At 41.5% G+C, this 14,635-nt stretch overlaps 1 protein-coding gene across 3 annotated transcripts in view; it reads right to left on the bottom strand.

Annotated features, from left to right (window-relative positions):
- The window catches only part of LOC106561439 (endoplasmic reticulum metallopeptidase 1), a 51,826-nt gene that overhangs the window by 6,185 nt on the left and 31,006 nt on the right, over positions 1 to 14,635 (bottom strand). For 2 of the 3 annotated variants that reach the window (XM_014125407.2, XM_014125420.2), the window contains 7 exons: positions 9,680 to 9,892; positions 9,200 to 9,323; positions 8,836 to 8,929; positions 2,630 to 2,804; positions 1,678 to 1,865; positions 1,370 to 1,522; positions 966 to 1,156 (listed from right to left, as the gene is read on the bottom strand). In XM_014125407.2, coding sequence (XP_013980882.1) covers positions 966 to 1,156; positions 1,370 to 1,522; positions 1,678 to 1,865; positions 2,630 to 2,804; positions 8,836 to 8,929; positions 9,200 to 9,323; positions 9,680 to 9,892 — 1,138 coding nt within the window. The remainder of the gene's footprint in view (positions 1 to 965; positions 1,157 to 1,369; positions 1,523 to 1,677; positions 1,866 to 2,629; positions 2,805 to 8,835; positions 8,930 to 9,199; positions 9,324 to 9,679; positions 9,893 to 14,635) is intronic. The other variant, XM_014125411.2, reaches the window with a different exon arrangement.

Raw genomic sequence — 14,635 nt, 5'->3', positions numbered from 1 at the left:
TGCTGTTGTTTTAGTGCTTTGCTGGTGACACTGTCTGTGAATTATTTAAAATTCAAGGCACACTTAACCAGCATGGCTACCACAGCATTTTGCAGCGATACGCCATCCCATCTGGTTTGTTCTTAGTGGGACTACCATTTGTTTTTCAACAGGACAATGACCCAAAACACACCTCCAGGCTGTTTAAGGGCTATTTTACCAAGGAGAGTGATGGATTGCTGCATCAGATGACCTGGCCTCCACAATCACCCGACCTCAACCCAATTGAGATGGTTTGGGATGAGTAGGACTGCAGAGTGAAGGAAAAGCAGCCAATAAGTGCTCAGCATATGTGGGAACTCGTTCAAGACTGTTGGAAATGCATTCCTCACAAAGCTAGTTGAGAGAATGCCAAGAGTGTACAAAGTTGTCATTAACGCAAAGGGTGGCTACTTTGAAGAATCTAAAATATATTTCGATTTGTTTAACACTTATTTGGCTACTACATGATTCCATGTGTGTTATTTCATCGTTTTGAAGTCTTCACTATTATTCTACAATGTCGAAAATAGTAAAAAAATAAAGAAAAACCCTTGAACGTGTAGGCCGTCATTGTAAATAAGAATTTGTTCTAAACTGACTTGCCTAGTTAAATATAGGTTAAATTAAAAAAGGAGTAGGTTTGTCCAAACTGTTGACTGGTACTGTACGTTCTACGAGGTTTAGGTTAAGTTTAGGTTTATTTGAACATCTTGGTACATATGCAGAAACATACATACAATGTCATACAATATAAAACAAGTCAAAGAAAGATATGATCTGCCTAACTACATGGACAGTGCACCATCAAGTCATAAGACAAACAAAATCCATCATGGGCAACATAACTTTAAACAACAGAGCAGACTAGTCACGGAGATACAACAACACATCAAATGTATTAGAATTATAATAACGTTCCATTTAATTCTGTGGGTGTGACATACTTATCAGATCGGAACCAGGGGTAGCCACAGAAAGGCCTGTCCTCCTGACAATTTGTCATGATGGTATCATTGATCTCTGGTATGATAGGCGTGATGTGCTGCATGCCAGTGTAGTCAACGCTGTTGATCCACAGACCTGAGTCTCTACTCTCCACCTGGCCGTCCAGACCATGGAAGATACGAGAGGTGTGCTTTTTTTTTGGGGGGGGGGTGTCCCGCATCAGATAATAGTTTATTCAATGTATCAACGTGTTTGTATCTGTTTCTAACTAAATAAACCATTAATGAATTTCATTAAAATAATACATTTGTTATTAACTGACTTGCCTGGATAAATAAAAGGTTCAATAAAAATCGGTCAGGTGTGTGTGTGTGTAAACAGAAAGAGCCTCAGATGGTCTCACCTGGATGAAGACCCGTTTGGGGCGTGGGCCAGAGGGGTCTGCTGTGTAGGGGAAGAACATACCACAGGATACAAGCAACAGAAACACAGTAAACACGGTTCCCAGACCTGCCAACAGCCACTTAGTAGACCTGGCCAGGTAGATAAAGTGGAGCTAGAAGAGAGAAGAAAACAGAGAGAAAACGAGAAAGAGAGAGGCTTAAAAACACAGTGGTTTACCTGTCATCACATTTTGCTCCTAAGAGACACTTGAAACAAGACAATTGAGTTTCTAATCTTTCGCTAAAGATGTACAGTAACTGTACTGACAAAGAAGGAGGAGAAGAAGAGTATGGTGAGGGTGACGATGGTGGCCAGGAACACATCAGGAGGGTATGTGTTGCTCCTCCCCAGGGTGGGCGTGAAGACCTCAAACACCAACCAGATCAGGAACATGAAGTGGACATAGGGCAAAGCCAGACCCAGCTGGTAGAGCACAGAGTACTTCACCGAAGCACCTGGAGATATAGACAGGAGAGATACGTTTACATGAACTAACTCTAACCCAGCTGGTAGAGCACAGAGTTATCCACAGATACACCTGGACCAAAGCAGGACAGGAGGGACATATTAACAGCCAGAATAATAACAATTCCTGACTTTCCATTTAAAGAAACACTAACGGTTAGACACATCAATGCATCAGTGTTGTTGCTGAGCTGTGAAAATGGACTGAAAAAGACCTGATTAAACATCACACTTAATAATAACAACAATGGGACCATTGAACAGTATCCAGTAGGGTTGGGTCGATATATGATTAAAATAGAATATGGTGATATTTGACATTGACGATATATCGTGAAGTGGAAGAAAGACTATACTCCGTTTGAACTTCACAAATAAAAACGACCCTTTTATCAGTTAGGATGTATCGATATGTTGACAATGAAGTCCAAATGAATTAACTAAGCCTCATTTTTTTGCCACACAAAGATTATTTAATGAGGATGTGACTATAATATTGTAAATCAGTACAAAAAAATGATTTGGCCATTATTGGCGCCAAACGATTATATTGGATATCGAGACATTTGGAGTAGCATACCGCAAATATCACCCAACCCTAGTATCCAACACTAACCAGTATCCATTTATTTTCCATGAAAAGGAACTTCCTCATGGGAGAGAAATTCGAATAAAAGTTATAAATCTGTAACACAGAACCAGGTACAGTCTGGTACAGTCTGGTACAATGTTTTGACCGCTTAAGTCTCTTTACCTCGGAGTTTGAACTCCCTGGCGAGGAGCAGCTTGGTGGCCAGGGGGAAGGCCACCATGAGCATCGGGACATAGGCAGAGCAAAGGCCGATAGCTGTGAAGTAAACCAGTGCGCCACACCACAGCAACAGGCTCACATCAAAGTAGAGCTCCCCCACCTCCAGACGACGCACACCCTGAAGGAGGAACAGACAGATACACGGAGTGAGAGGGGTCAACAAGGGCATGGAAGAACCCTGGTGACAGTTATAGCAGGAGAAAACCATAGAGAGACAGGTCACTAAGGGCAAACACATTATCACCACTTAACCGTTGCAATCAGATTATTATTCTCCCAAAAAAAGGCCCATCAATTTCAGTTCATATCAATACAATGTTCCTTGATTCTCAGGGGTAGTTGCACCTCTTAGCTACATAAAATCAATAACATTTGTTTTGATGCATGTGTAACCCTCTCACCAGGCTCGAATATGACTCTCACAATATGAACTTATGCAGAGTATCTCAGCAGCATGGGATGTTAGGTGAGAAGGACATCTCCAATAAGAATTCCCATTATAAACTATCTAGGGTTATGACAATAGGGTATTAACTTCAGATTAAATGATTATAGGTTTCTGTTATTGAATCAGGATAAACCATCCAATGCATTAAATTAAATTGAAACAATCAATGACTCCACCAAGACAACATACATAACGTTCCATATGTGTATTAAAACATTTTCAAACACAAATACATTTTCAGACACAACATCAAAAGAAAAGAAAAAAAAGAATCCCCAATGAGTCGTGCACAACCCGTGTCCAAATGATTTCAAGTTTGCTTAAATAAACCGTTGGCGCGCGTTGGAGCTAAAAAAAAATGAGACACCCAAAAATATCCAGGAGCACCTCACTTTGTGGTTACTCACTCCTTGGTCGATATTCCCTCAGCGAAGTATGGCAGTTCCATGCAGGTTTCCTCACAAAGTCCAAGGCAAGCACAGCTACCCATGCAGACAGTACTCCTTAACCGTAACCGATATCCCATGGGAACGTTGGGATCATCGTTAAGCTTCCCAAGCAATTATCTCCCGGTGTCACACGATGCTAGGCTAACCTCAAGGCTGGCAAATACCTCCACAACGAGACGGTAGCTTCAGTCTTTTCCCTTCATGTCTTAGTAGGTATGGGTTTTGTTCTAGTTCTGTCGTCTTCTTTTATAATTTTTCTTCACCAACCGTCCTAAGGTAAAACGTCCATCCTTTCATTAACGTCTTTTTCCCTCTCTTTTTTCCCAGGCCTCCAGTTAAAGAGGTCAACTCCCATTGGCCACAACTTAACAAACGACCTTATTGGTCAAAACTTAAACTTCAAAGTAAAACAAACTATTCGCTTATACATTAAATAAATATTTCTTCAAAAAGCATAATGCATTAACTACATTACAGTTTAGGAGCAATTCAATAATCTTTTAAATATAATACCAATTAATTATAACAAATAAATTCAATACCTGGTTCAAACAAGGGTATTACACGTTTTGAGCTGTGTTCTCCCTGGAGCCCAACTGTGGCCTTGCAAAGTGAACATGTGAGAGATGGAGTGTGTCTGAACTTCAGTCTAGATAGAGTGAGAGGGATGGGAGGGACTCTCTCTCTCGCTCTTTCCACCTTCTCTTTCCACCTGCTCTCTCCACCTGCTCTCTCTTGCTCTTTCCCCCTGCTCTCTCTTGCTCTTTCCCTCGCTCTCTCAATTCCATTTAAGGGCTTTACTGGACTGGGAAACATGCCAACATCGCCAAAGCAAGTGAAGTAGATAATAAACTAAAGTGAAATAAACTAAAATTAAACGATACACTCACAGAAGTTCCAAAAGAATAAAGACATTTCAAATGTCATTATGTCTATATACAAAGTATTGTACAAAAACATAAATATGGGTTGTATTTACAATGGTGTTTGTTCTTCACTGGTTGCCCTTTTCTTGTGGCAACAGGTCACAAATCTTGCTGCTGTGATGGCACACTGTGGTATTACACTCATTAGATATGGGAATTGGGTTTGTTTTCAAATTCTTTGTGGATCTGTATCTCTAATACGGTCCTCTTTCTCTCTCTCTCGTCAAAATATATTTTAGATTCTTCAAAGTAGCCACCCTTTGCTTTGATGACAGCCTTGCATACTTGGCATTCTCTGAACCAGCTTCACCATGGAATACTTTTCCAATAGTCTTGAAGGAGTTCCCACATATACTTTTCCATCACTCTGCGGTCCAACTCATCCCAAACCATCTCAAATGGGTTGAGGTCGGGTGATTGTGGAGGCCAGGTCAACTGATGCAGCACTCCATCACTCTCCTTCTTGGTCAAATAGCCCTTACAGCCTGGAGGTGTGTTGGGTCATTGTCCTGTTGAAAAATATATGAAGAATGCTGTGGGAACCACACATGCAGAGATCATCCATTCACCTACTCTGCGTCTCACAAAGACACAGCGGTTGGAACCAAAAATCACAAATTTGGACTCATCAGACCAAAGGACATATTTCCACCAGTCTGATGTCCATTGCTTGTGTTTCTTGGCCCAAGCAAGCCTCTTCTTATTGGTGTCCTTTATTAGTGGTTTCTTTGCAGCCATTCGACAATGAAGGCCTGATTCACACAGTCTCCTCTGAACAGTTGATGTTCAGAGGACTTATCCTCTGCAGCAGAGGTAACTCTGGGTCTTCCTTTCCTGTGGTCTTTCCCCCTGCTCGCACTCTCTCCTTTCCCCCTGCTCGCACTCTCTCCTTTCCCCCTGCTCGCACTCTCTCCTTTCCCCCTGCTCGCACTCTCTCCTTTCCCCCTGCTCGCACTCTCTCCTTTCCCCCTGCTCGCACTCGCTCGTGCCATGGCAACCTCTCACTCTCTCCCAGCTCCACTTATAGATGTATGAGCTGAGCACTAACAGAGGCCTAATTCACAGGCTGTTCAGAGTTCAAAACCACTTCATTATTACTAGCCACTGTGCATGTCTGCACACTCGAAATACCCTCCTGGGAATACCTTTTACCACACACACCGAATAACGCTCTCCTCCTCTGAGGCTAGTAAATACTGCAGCATACTGCATCCTTCTGTACCCATTAGGGGGAAGCCGTCATATTGCAAGGAGGAGAATGTTGTTTAATCTACCTATTGATAAACTCTGATAAGAGACTTGGACAAATGGGAAAATACAGGCAGTATCCTGGCACTGTAGTGATGTAGTGATTAACTACTGCCTGCCTTCTCTTTGCTCTGGTTCAATCATCAATATGTATTGATCACATCTGCACTAATACTGCAAAAATCTGCTTTAAAGCTGTATCCAAATCCATCAGATGTAGTGATCACAATATAGTAGCCATATCCAGGAATACCAAAATTCCAAAGGTTAGGCATAATATAGTGTATAAGAGGTCCAACAATGTTTTGCAGTGATTCCTATGTCGATGATGTAAAGAATATTTGCTGGTCTGTGGTGTGTAATGAGGAGCAACCAGATGCTGCAATTGACACATTTATGAAATTGCTTATTCCAGTTACTAATAAGCATGCATCCATTAAGAAAATGACTAAAAACTGTTAAATCCCTGTAGATTGATGAGGAATTGAAAAATTGTATGGTTGAGAGGGATGAGGCAAAAGGTATGGCAAATAAGTCTGGATGCACGACCGATTGGCAAACGCACTACAAATTGAGAAATCATGTTACAAAAATGAATAAAAAGAAGAAAGTACACTATAAAATAAAGATAAATGATATAAAGAATGATAGTCAAAATCTTTGGAGCACCTTAAAATGACCTTTTAGGCAAAAAGGCAAACTCAGCTCCATCATTCATTCATTGACCCCAAGCATACTTCCAAAGTTGTGGCAAAATGGCTTAAGGACAACAAAGTCAAGGTATTGGAATGGCCATCACAAAGCCCTGACCTCAATCCCATAAAAAATTTGAGGGCAGAACTGAAAAAGCGTGTGCGAGAAAGGTCTACAAACCTGACTCAGAATTGGCCATAATTCACCCAACTTATTGTGTGAAGCTTGTGGAAGGCTACCCAAAATGTTTGACCCAAGTTAAACAATTTAAAGGCAATGCTACCAAATACTAATTGAGTGTATGTAAACTTCTGACCCACTGGGAATGTGATGAAAGAAATAAAAGCTGACCTACGACAGGGACTTTTTACTAGGATTAAATGTCAGGAATTGTGAAAAACGGAGTTTAAATGTATTTGGCTAAGGTGTATGTAAACTTCCAACTCATGACTAAGTCGGTTGGCGGAAATAAAAATACAGGATTTGTTGTTGGCAATAACTTTCAGATCAACAAAAGTCGTCAAAAAGTTGGCGGCATGGTAAAGTTGGCGGAAAAACGTCTTGGACAAAGGTATATAATACTAACTGATTGAGTTCCCTGGTCTCTTAAATGAAATACTTAATCTACCATGGAGGACCTGAGGTTAACACAATTCAGTTGCTGAATGTGTAGCAGAAGTTTGGGATAGCTGCTCTTTATATCTTCCTCCCATCTCTCTCCTTTGCTCTTTTTTCTCTCTTTCTGCATCCTGCCCTCTCTCATCCCCATATCTCTTGTCTCTTTCCTGTCCCTATCCTTTCCCACAGTAAGTAAAACCATGTGTAGACAGCCCACTGGGCACACCACATCATTTCAACGTGGGTAACATTTGGTTGAGATGTTGATCAATGAGATTAAAACCTATATTCACCCACTCAGAAATACAGCCAAAATGTAGTTGAATTTCCAATGTGCTATCACTATGCTTTAAACCATCTAAAACTCAACCAAATTCCAATGGAAAATCAATGTCAGATTTTGGTTTAATTGTCACCCAAATGTCTAAATCACTGCGCTTTCAACCATTTAAAGTCACAGCAAATTTAAAAATGGGAATACAATGACAGATATTTTGTTTATTTATACAACAGACTAATGTATTATCACTGTGCTTCATCTAATAGCAGAACCAAATGACCTGGATTTGCAGATGAGATTACATTAAAAGTACAAGGTGCAAGTGATCAATGTTGTTCGAGCTTCTGCACAAATTACAGCAACTGTGAAGATCTCCACAGACCTGCGACAACCTATGCATGCTATATTGAACATGCGCGCTTTCCATGATTACATAAGAACACATTTCTAGTTATAGGAACCTCAAAATGTGGCCATGGATGTGCTCAAATCAGAGTTAAAGAAAAGGTGTAAGTCAAATCAAACTTTAAATCAAATATAAAGTTTGATTTGATTGAGTCCTGTTCTTTGGATGAGATGGATAGGTGAATCCAACAGAGCAATTATTCATTTTGTAGACATTAAAGCCAGAATAAGTAAGTGGCACAGATGGAACTATCCAAGCAGAAGATACATCTCCTTCAAATGTTGATATTTGGTTGCGTTGACAAACAATTCAATATCACTACATTTGAAAATCAACCAGAGCTTGAAACCCTAGGCCTATTGTACTGTCAATTTTTTGTTGAATTCTGGGTTGAATTGAAACAATAGCTGTAGACGATTTTGAAAATGCTATACAGGCCTAAGTAGTACAATTGAAGATATATGATTTATAAAGTATCGTTCCATTTCATTTGCTCTGTTAAACCTACTCTTTGGAATGACTTCGATAGCAACAGTGAATCTATTTATTTTTTAAGTGGATCTCACACAATCATTCCCACAATAGCACATTGGTAATGGTCAGTGAACAGCATCATAGCTGGGCTTGGTTAAAACTCTGAATGGGAGACCAAAGGGATAGATCAATTCTCCAGTAGGAGGTTCTGCCTAGCCTATTGTTTAAAAAATATCCTTGACGATCTGACGTTTTAATGGTAGAAATTCAACATATTTTATATAAAGTTTGCCTATCATGATGACATAATCCCGAGGTTGAAATTTCACCCTCAAAACAACAGTTTACATTGATGACTTGTTTCAAATCCATGTAGATTCCAGGTCACAACACGGAGAAAATTACTTTGGAACAACGTTGATTAAACCAGTTTATGCCCAGTGGGAGGAAAGCTTACTGTGGTTTCAACTTTAAGCCACTGTGAATGTACAGGTAGACAGAATGCTCTGCTCACCCCGTACAAGAGGTTCTTGACCTCTTGTGCGCACACACACACACACACACACACACACACACACACACACACACACACACACACACACCTCACCCCATAGAGGTTCTTGGAAAGTGTGTGGAAGAGGACCATCATCCCAGTGGCAGCAGAACCGTACATAAACATGCAGGTGTAGAAGTTGTTGTACCTAAAGAGAGGACAATGGAAAATACAATATTTATGCAAAATTGACTTGACTTCTATTATGTAATGACAATATAAAAAAAATTATAGAATTGTCCTCCGAAGTGGGTGGTGGGGACGAGCCAATATATACATACAGAACAAATATTGAGTCTACTTCCATATATCTTTTCTTGTTATACTCAATATTATATCTCAATGTTTTTAAATAAAAACAGAATAAACTGGAAAAGGTACATTTCCTGAAGAAAATGTGTGTTTCAAGTGGTACTACCAGAACATGGATCGTCCCATCAGTGACACCACAAAGGCTATAAAGACCACGGTCAGCAGAGTGACCGACCAGCTGAGGATGACCGCCACCGTGGCACATGCCAACTCATTCACGTAACGGCCTCCTGGTAGAGAGACAGGGATATACAGACATCAGCTTTAACCTACTTCAGAAGAAAAGATCTAGCCTGTAAATGGAACGACCATAGGAGTTGGCTATTCCGCACTAGAAAAGACCCTGCTCTGCACTGACACTTAGACCACATTAACATCCTTCAAACATACAACACCCATTAGAGGGCAGAGTGTCATGTGCTCAGTGCCGCTGAATCTGGAACACGTCGGCGTGGGCTCGAATCAGAACCACTGCCCTTCTGACTCGCACTCCTCCAACCTTTCCCTTCCACGGGTCCTATCCATTTAATAAAAACACAAACAAATGAATTAATAAATATCAAAATATGCTCTTGATACCACTTACCCATGTTGCTGGGATGGAAGCACTTCTTAAACAGGTAGAGGAAGGTTGCTAAGGCAGTCATGTAGTTGATGATGGTGCCAACATGCTCCGGGTATGCCACCACCACCATGCCAAGCAGGTCAAAGAACACCATGTTGCCATGGGCATACTCGGACGAGTCCGCCAGCTCCTTAGACATGACCAGGTGCTTCAGTACTGCCAGGATGTTGTCACCTAGGGATACGATGAGGTAATATATCTAATACATTTGATTTATTTGTGTAAGGGAAATTTGGATAAGCAGTTTAATAAATGAACAATGGATCAGAGGGTTTTGTCTGTTCAAATCCCATCTGGATTATACTGCCCCCTCCCACTGCCCATTCCCTTACGAACCTCCTTTCCAGCATAACATATTTTGCAATAAACCCATTTTATGTAATTTTACTGGGGTCCAATAGTAACAATGAACAATCTTATAATGTGTACATTTCCTAATTGTATCCATGGTACAATAGTTTTTCCATACATCCTCCTCAATGTCACAATTAAGTACACCCTGCCAAATCAACCTTAAATTCTCCATTTCCATATTGTGCACACGAGACCATTATAAAACACTGAAGCGGAGTGTGATATTCCTGGTAAAATGAAATATTATTCTAACAAGTTTTAAATTCTCTGGAGGTTAATACTCACAAGAGACCCCATGCAGCTCCTTAGTTGTAAATATTTCCAGAAATCTTATCTGGCAAATTACATTACATACACTTAGGTTGGAGTCATTAAAACTTGTTTTTCAACCACTCCACAAATTTCTTGTTAACAAACTATAGTTTTGGCAAGTCGGTTAGGACAACTACTTTATGCATGACACAAGTAATTTTTCCAACAATTGTTTACAGACAGATTATTTCACTTATAATTCACTGTATTACAATTCCAGTGGGTCAGAAGTTAACATACACTAAGTTGACTGTGCCTTTAAACAGCTTGGAAATTTCCAGAAAATGATGTCATGGCTTTAGAAGCTTCTGATAGGCTAATTGACATCAATTGAGTCAATTTGAGGTGTACTATGGATGTATTCCAAGGCCTACCTTCAAACTCAGTGCCTCTTTGCTTGACATCATGGGAAAAGCAAAAGAAATCTGCCAAGACCTCAGAAAAAAAATTGTAGACCTCCACAAGTCTGGTTCATCCTTGGGAGCAATTTCCAAAGGCCTGAAGGTACCATGTTCATCTGCACAAACAATTGTACACAAGTATAAAAACCATGGGACCACACAGCCAGCATACCGCTCAGGAAGGAGACGCGTTCTGTCTCCTAGAGATGAACGTACTTTGGTGCAAAAAGTGCAATTCAATCCCAGAACAACAGCAAAGGACCTTGTGAAGATGCTGGAGGAAACAGGTACAAAAGTATCTATATCCACAGTAAAACGAGTCCTATATCGACATAACCTGAAAGGCCGCTCAGCAAGGAAGAAGCCACTGCTCCAAAACCGCCATAAAAAAGCCAGACTACGGTTTGCAACTGCCCATGGGGACAAAGATCGTACTTTTTGAAGAAATGTCCTCTGGTCTGATGAAACAAAAATAGAACTATTTGGCCATAATGACCATCATTATGTTTGGAGGAAAAAGGGGGAGGCTTGCAAGCCAAAGACCACCATCCCAGCCGTGAAGCACGGGGTGGCAGCATCATGTTGTGGGGGTGCTTTGCTGCAGGAGGGACTGGTGCACTTCACAAAATAGATGGCATCATGAGGGAGGAAGATTATGTGGATTTATTGAAGCAACATCTCAAGACATCACTCAGCAAGTTAAAGCTTGGTCGCAAATGGGTCTTCCAAATGGACAATGACCCCAAGCATACTTCCAAAGTTGTGGCAAAATGGCTTAAGGACAACAAAGTCAAGGTATTGGAGTGGACATCACAAAGCCCTGACCTCAATCCCATAGGAAATTTGTGGGCAGAACTTAAAAAGCGTGTGCGAGCAGCTGTCAGGAGTAATGGGCCAAAATACACCCAACTTATTGTGGGAAGCTTGTGGAAGGCTACCCGAAACATTTGACCCAAGTTAAAACTGTTTAAAGGCAATGCTACCAAATACTAATTGAGTGTATGTATGTAAACTTCTGGCCACTGGGAATGTGATGAAAGAAATAAAAGCTGAAATAAACCATTTTCTCTACTATTATTCTCACATTTCACATTCTTAAGATAAATTGGTGATCCTAACTGACCTAAGACAGGGAATTTTTACTAGGATTAATTGTCAGGAATTGTGAAAAACTGAGTTTAAATATATTTGGCTAAGGTGTATGTAAACTTCCGACTTCAACTGTAGATCCCCTAGTGCACGCAGGCCTTGTCTAAGCCCTACCTCCCAGATAAATGTATGTTTTCCTATGCAAATCCACGAGTTAACGAGCTCAGGGCGAGCTCAGGGCGAGGAGCTCCTTCCAGAGAGACATCAGTGATTGTAACATACTCTGTTTCATGGAAACATGGCTCTCAAAGAACTATACTGTACTATATGCAAACTGCAAACCACATATCCTGAGGCCGCATTTATTGTAGCCGGGGATTTTAACAAAGCTAATCTGAGGAAAACGCTTCCGAAGTTCTACCAACACATTGACTGTAGCACTTGCTCTGACAAAACATTGGACCACTGCTACTCAACTTTTTGAAATGCCTACAAGGCCCTCCCCCGCCCTCTCTTCGGCAAATCTGATCACGACTCCATTTTGCTTCTCCCTTCCTATAGGCAGAAACTCAAACAGGAAGTACCCGTGCTACAGACTATTCAATGCTGATCTGACCAATCGAAATCCATGCTTCAACATTATTTTGATCAGGCGGACTGGGATACAAAACCTATTCCCCCTCAGGAGACTGAAAAGATTTGTCATGGGTCCTCAGATCCTCAAAAGGTTCTACAGCTGCACCATCGACAGCATCCTGACTGGTTGCATCACTGCCTGGTATGGCAACTGCTCGGCCTCCGACCGCAAGGCACTACAGAGGGTAGTGCGAACGGCCCAGTACATCACTGGGGCCAAGTTTCCTGCCATCCAGGACCTCTATACCAGGCGGTGTCAGAGGAAGGCCCTGAAAATTGTTGAAGACTCCAGCCACCCTAGTCATAGACTGTTCTCTCTGCTACCACATGTCAAGCGGCACCAGAGCGCCAAGTTTAGGTCCATAAGGCTTCTAAACAGCTTCTATCCCCAAGCCATAAGACTCCTGAACATTTAATCAAATGGCTACCCAGACTATTCACATTTCCCCCCCCCGCTCTCCACACCACTGCCACTCTCTGCTGTTATCTATGCATAGCCACTTTAACTCTACCTACTACCTCAACTAACCGGTGCCCCCACACCCGCACATTGACTCTGTACTGGCACCCCCCTGTATATATTGTTATTTTTTACTGCTCCTCTTTAATTACTTGTTACTTTTATCTCTTATTCTTATTCGTATTTTTTTGAAACTGCACTGTTGGTTAGGGGCTCGTAAGTAAGCATTTCACTGTAAGGTCTACACCTGTTGTATTCGGAGCATGTGACTAATAAAATGTGATATGTTCCGGGTAGCCTCTTAGAATAACATCGATACGGTGACTGAGTTTATCAGGAAATGCATAGGAGATATTGTACCCACTGTGACTATTAAAACCTAGATTGCATCATTCGTGCAAAACTGAAAGCACAAACAACCGCATTTAACCATGGCAAGGTTACTGGGAATATGGCTGAATACAAACAGTGTAGTTATTTCCAACGTATGACAATCAAACAGGCAAAACATCAGTACAGAGACAAAGTGGAGTCACAATTCAACGGCTCAGACACGAGACGTATGTGACAGGGTCTACAGACAATCACGAACAACAAAAGGAAAATGAGCCACGTCGCGGACACCAACGTCTTTCTTTCGGATAAGCTAAACACCTTTTTCGCCCGCTTTGAGGATAACACAGTGCCACCGATGCAGCCAGCTACCAAGGACTGTGGCCTCTCCTTCTCCGTAGCCGACGTGAGTAAGACATTTAAGCGTGTTAACCCTTGCAAAAACAAAGGAGCTGATCATGGACATCAGGAAACAGCAGAGGGAGCACCCCCCAATCCACATCGCCGGAACCGCAGTGGAGAAGGTGGAAAGATTCAAGTTCCTTGGCGTACACGTCACTGACTAGCTGAAATGGTACACCCACGCAGACAGTGTGGTGAAGAAGGTGCAAAGAAGGCGCAACAGCGCCTCTTCAACTTCAGGAGGCTGAAGAAATTTGGGTTGGCACCTAAAACTTTTACATAGGCCCAATTGAGAGCATCCTGTACGGATGTATCACTGCCTGGTACGGCAACTGCCCCGCCCGCAACCACAGGACTCTCCAGAGGGTGGTGTGGTCTGCCCAACGCATCACCGGGGGCAAACTACCTGCCCTCCAGGTCACCTACAGCACCCGATGTCACAGGAAGGCCAAAAAGTTCATCAAGGACAACAACCACCCAAGCCATTGCCTGTTCACCCCGCAATCATCCAGAAGGCGAGGTCAGTACAGGTGCATCAAAGCTGGGACAGAGAGACTGAAAAACAGCTTCTATCTCAAGGCCATCAGACTGTTAAATAGCCATCACTAGCTGCTGCCCTATATACATAGACTTGAAATCACTGGCCACTTTAATAATGGAACACTAGTCACTTTAATAATATTTACATATTTTGCATGACTCATCTCATATATACTGTATTCTATTATACTGTATTTTAGTCTATGCCACTCCGACATTGCTCGACCAAATATTGATATATTCTTAATTCCATTCCTTTACTTTAGATTGTGTGTATTGTTGTGAAATTGTTAGATATTGCTTGTTAGATATTACTGCACTGTTGGAGCTAGAAACACAAGCATTTCGCTACACCCGCAATAACATCTGCTAAATGTGTATGTAACCAAT

This window comes from Salmo salar, chromosome ssa01 (genome assembly GCF_905237065.1).
Source record: "Salmo salar chromosome ssa01, Ssal_v3.1, whole genome shotgun sequence".
In the NCBI taxonomy this organism is placed as follows: domain Eukaryota; kingdom Metazoa; phylum Chordata; class Actinopteri; order Salmoniformes; family Salmonidae; genus Salmo; species Salmo salar.
The sequence above is the reverse complement of the archived record's forward strand: the minus strand, read 5'-3'. Positions and strand labels throughout refer to the sequence as shown.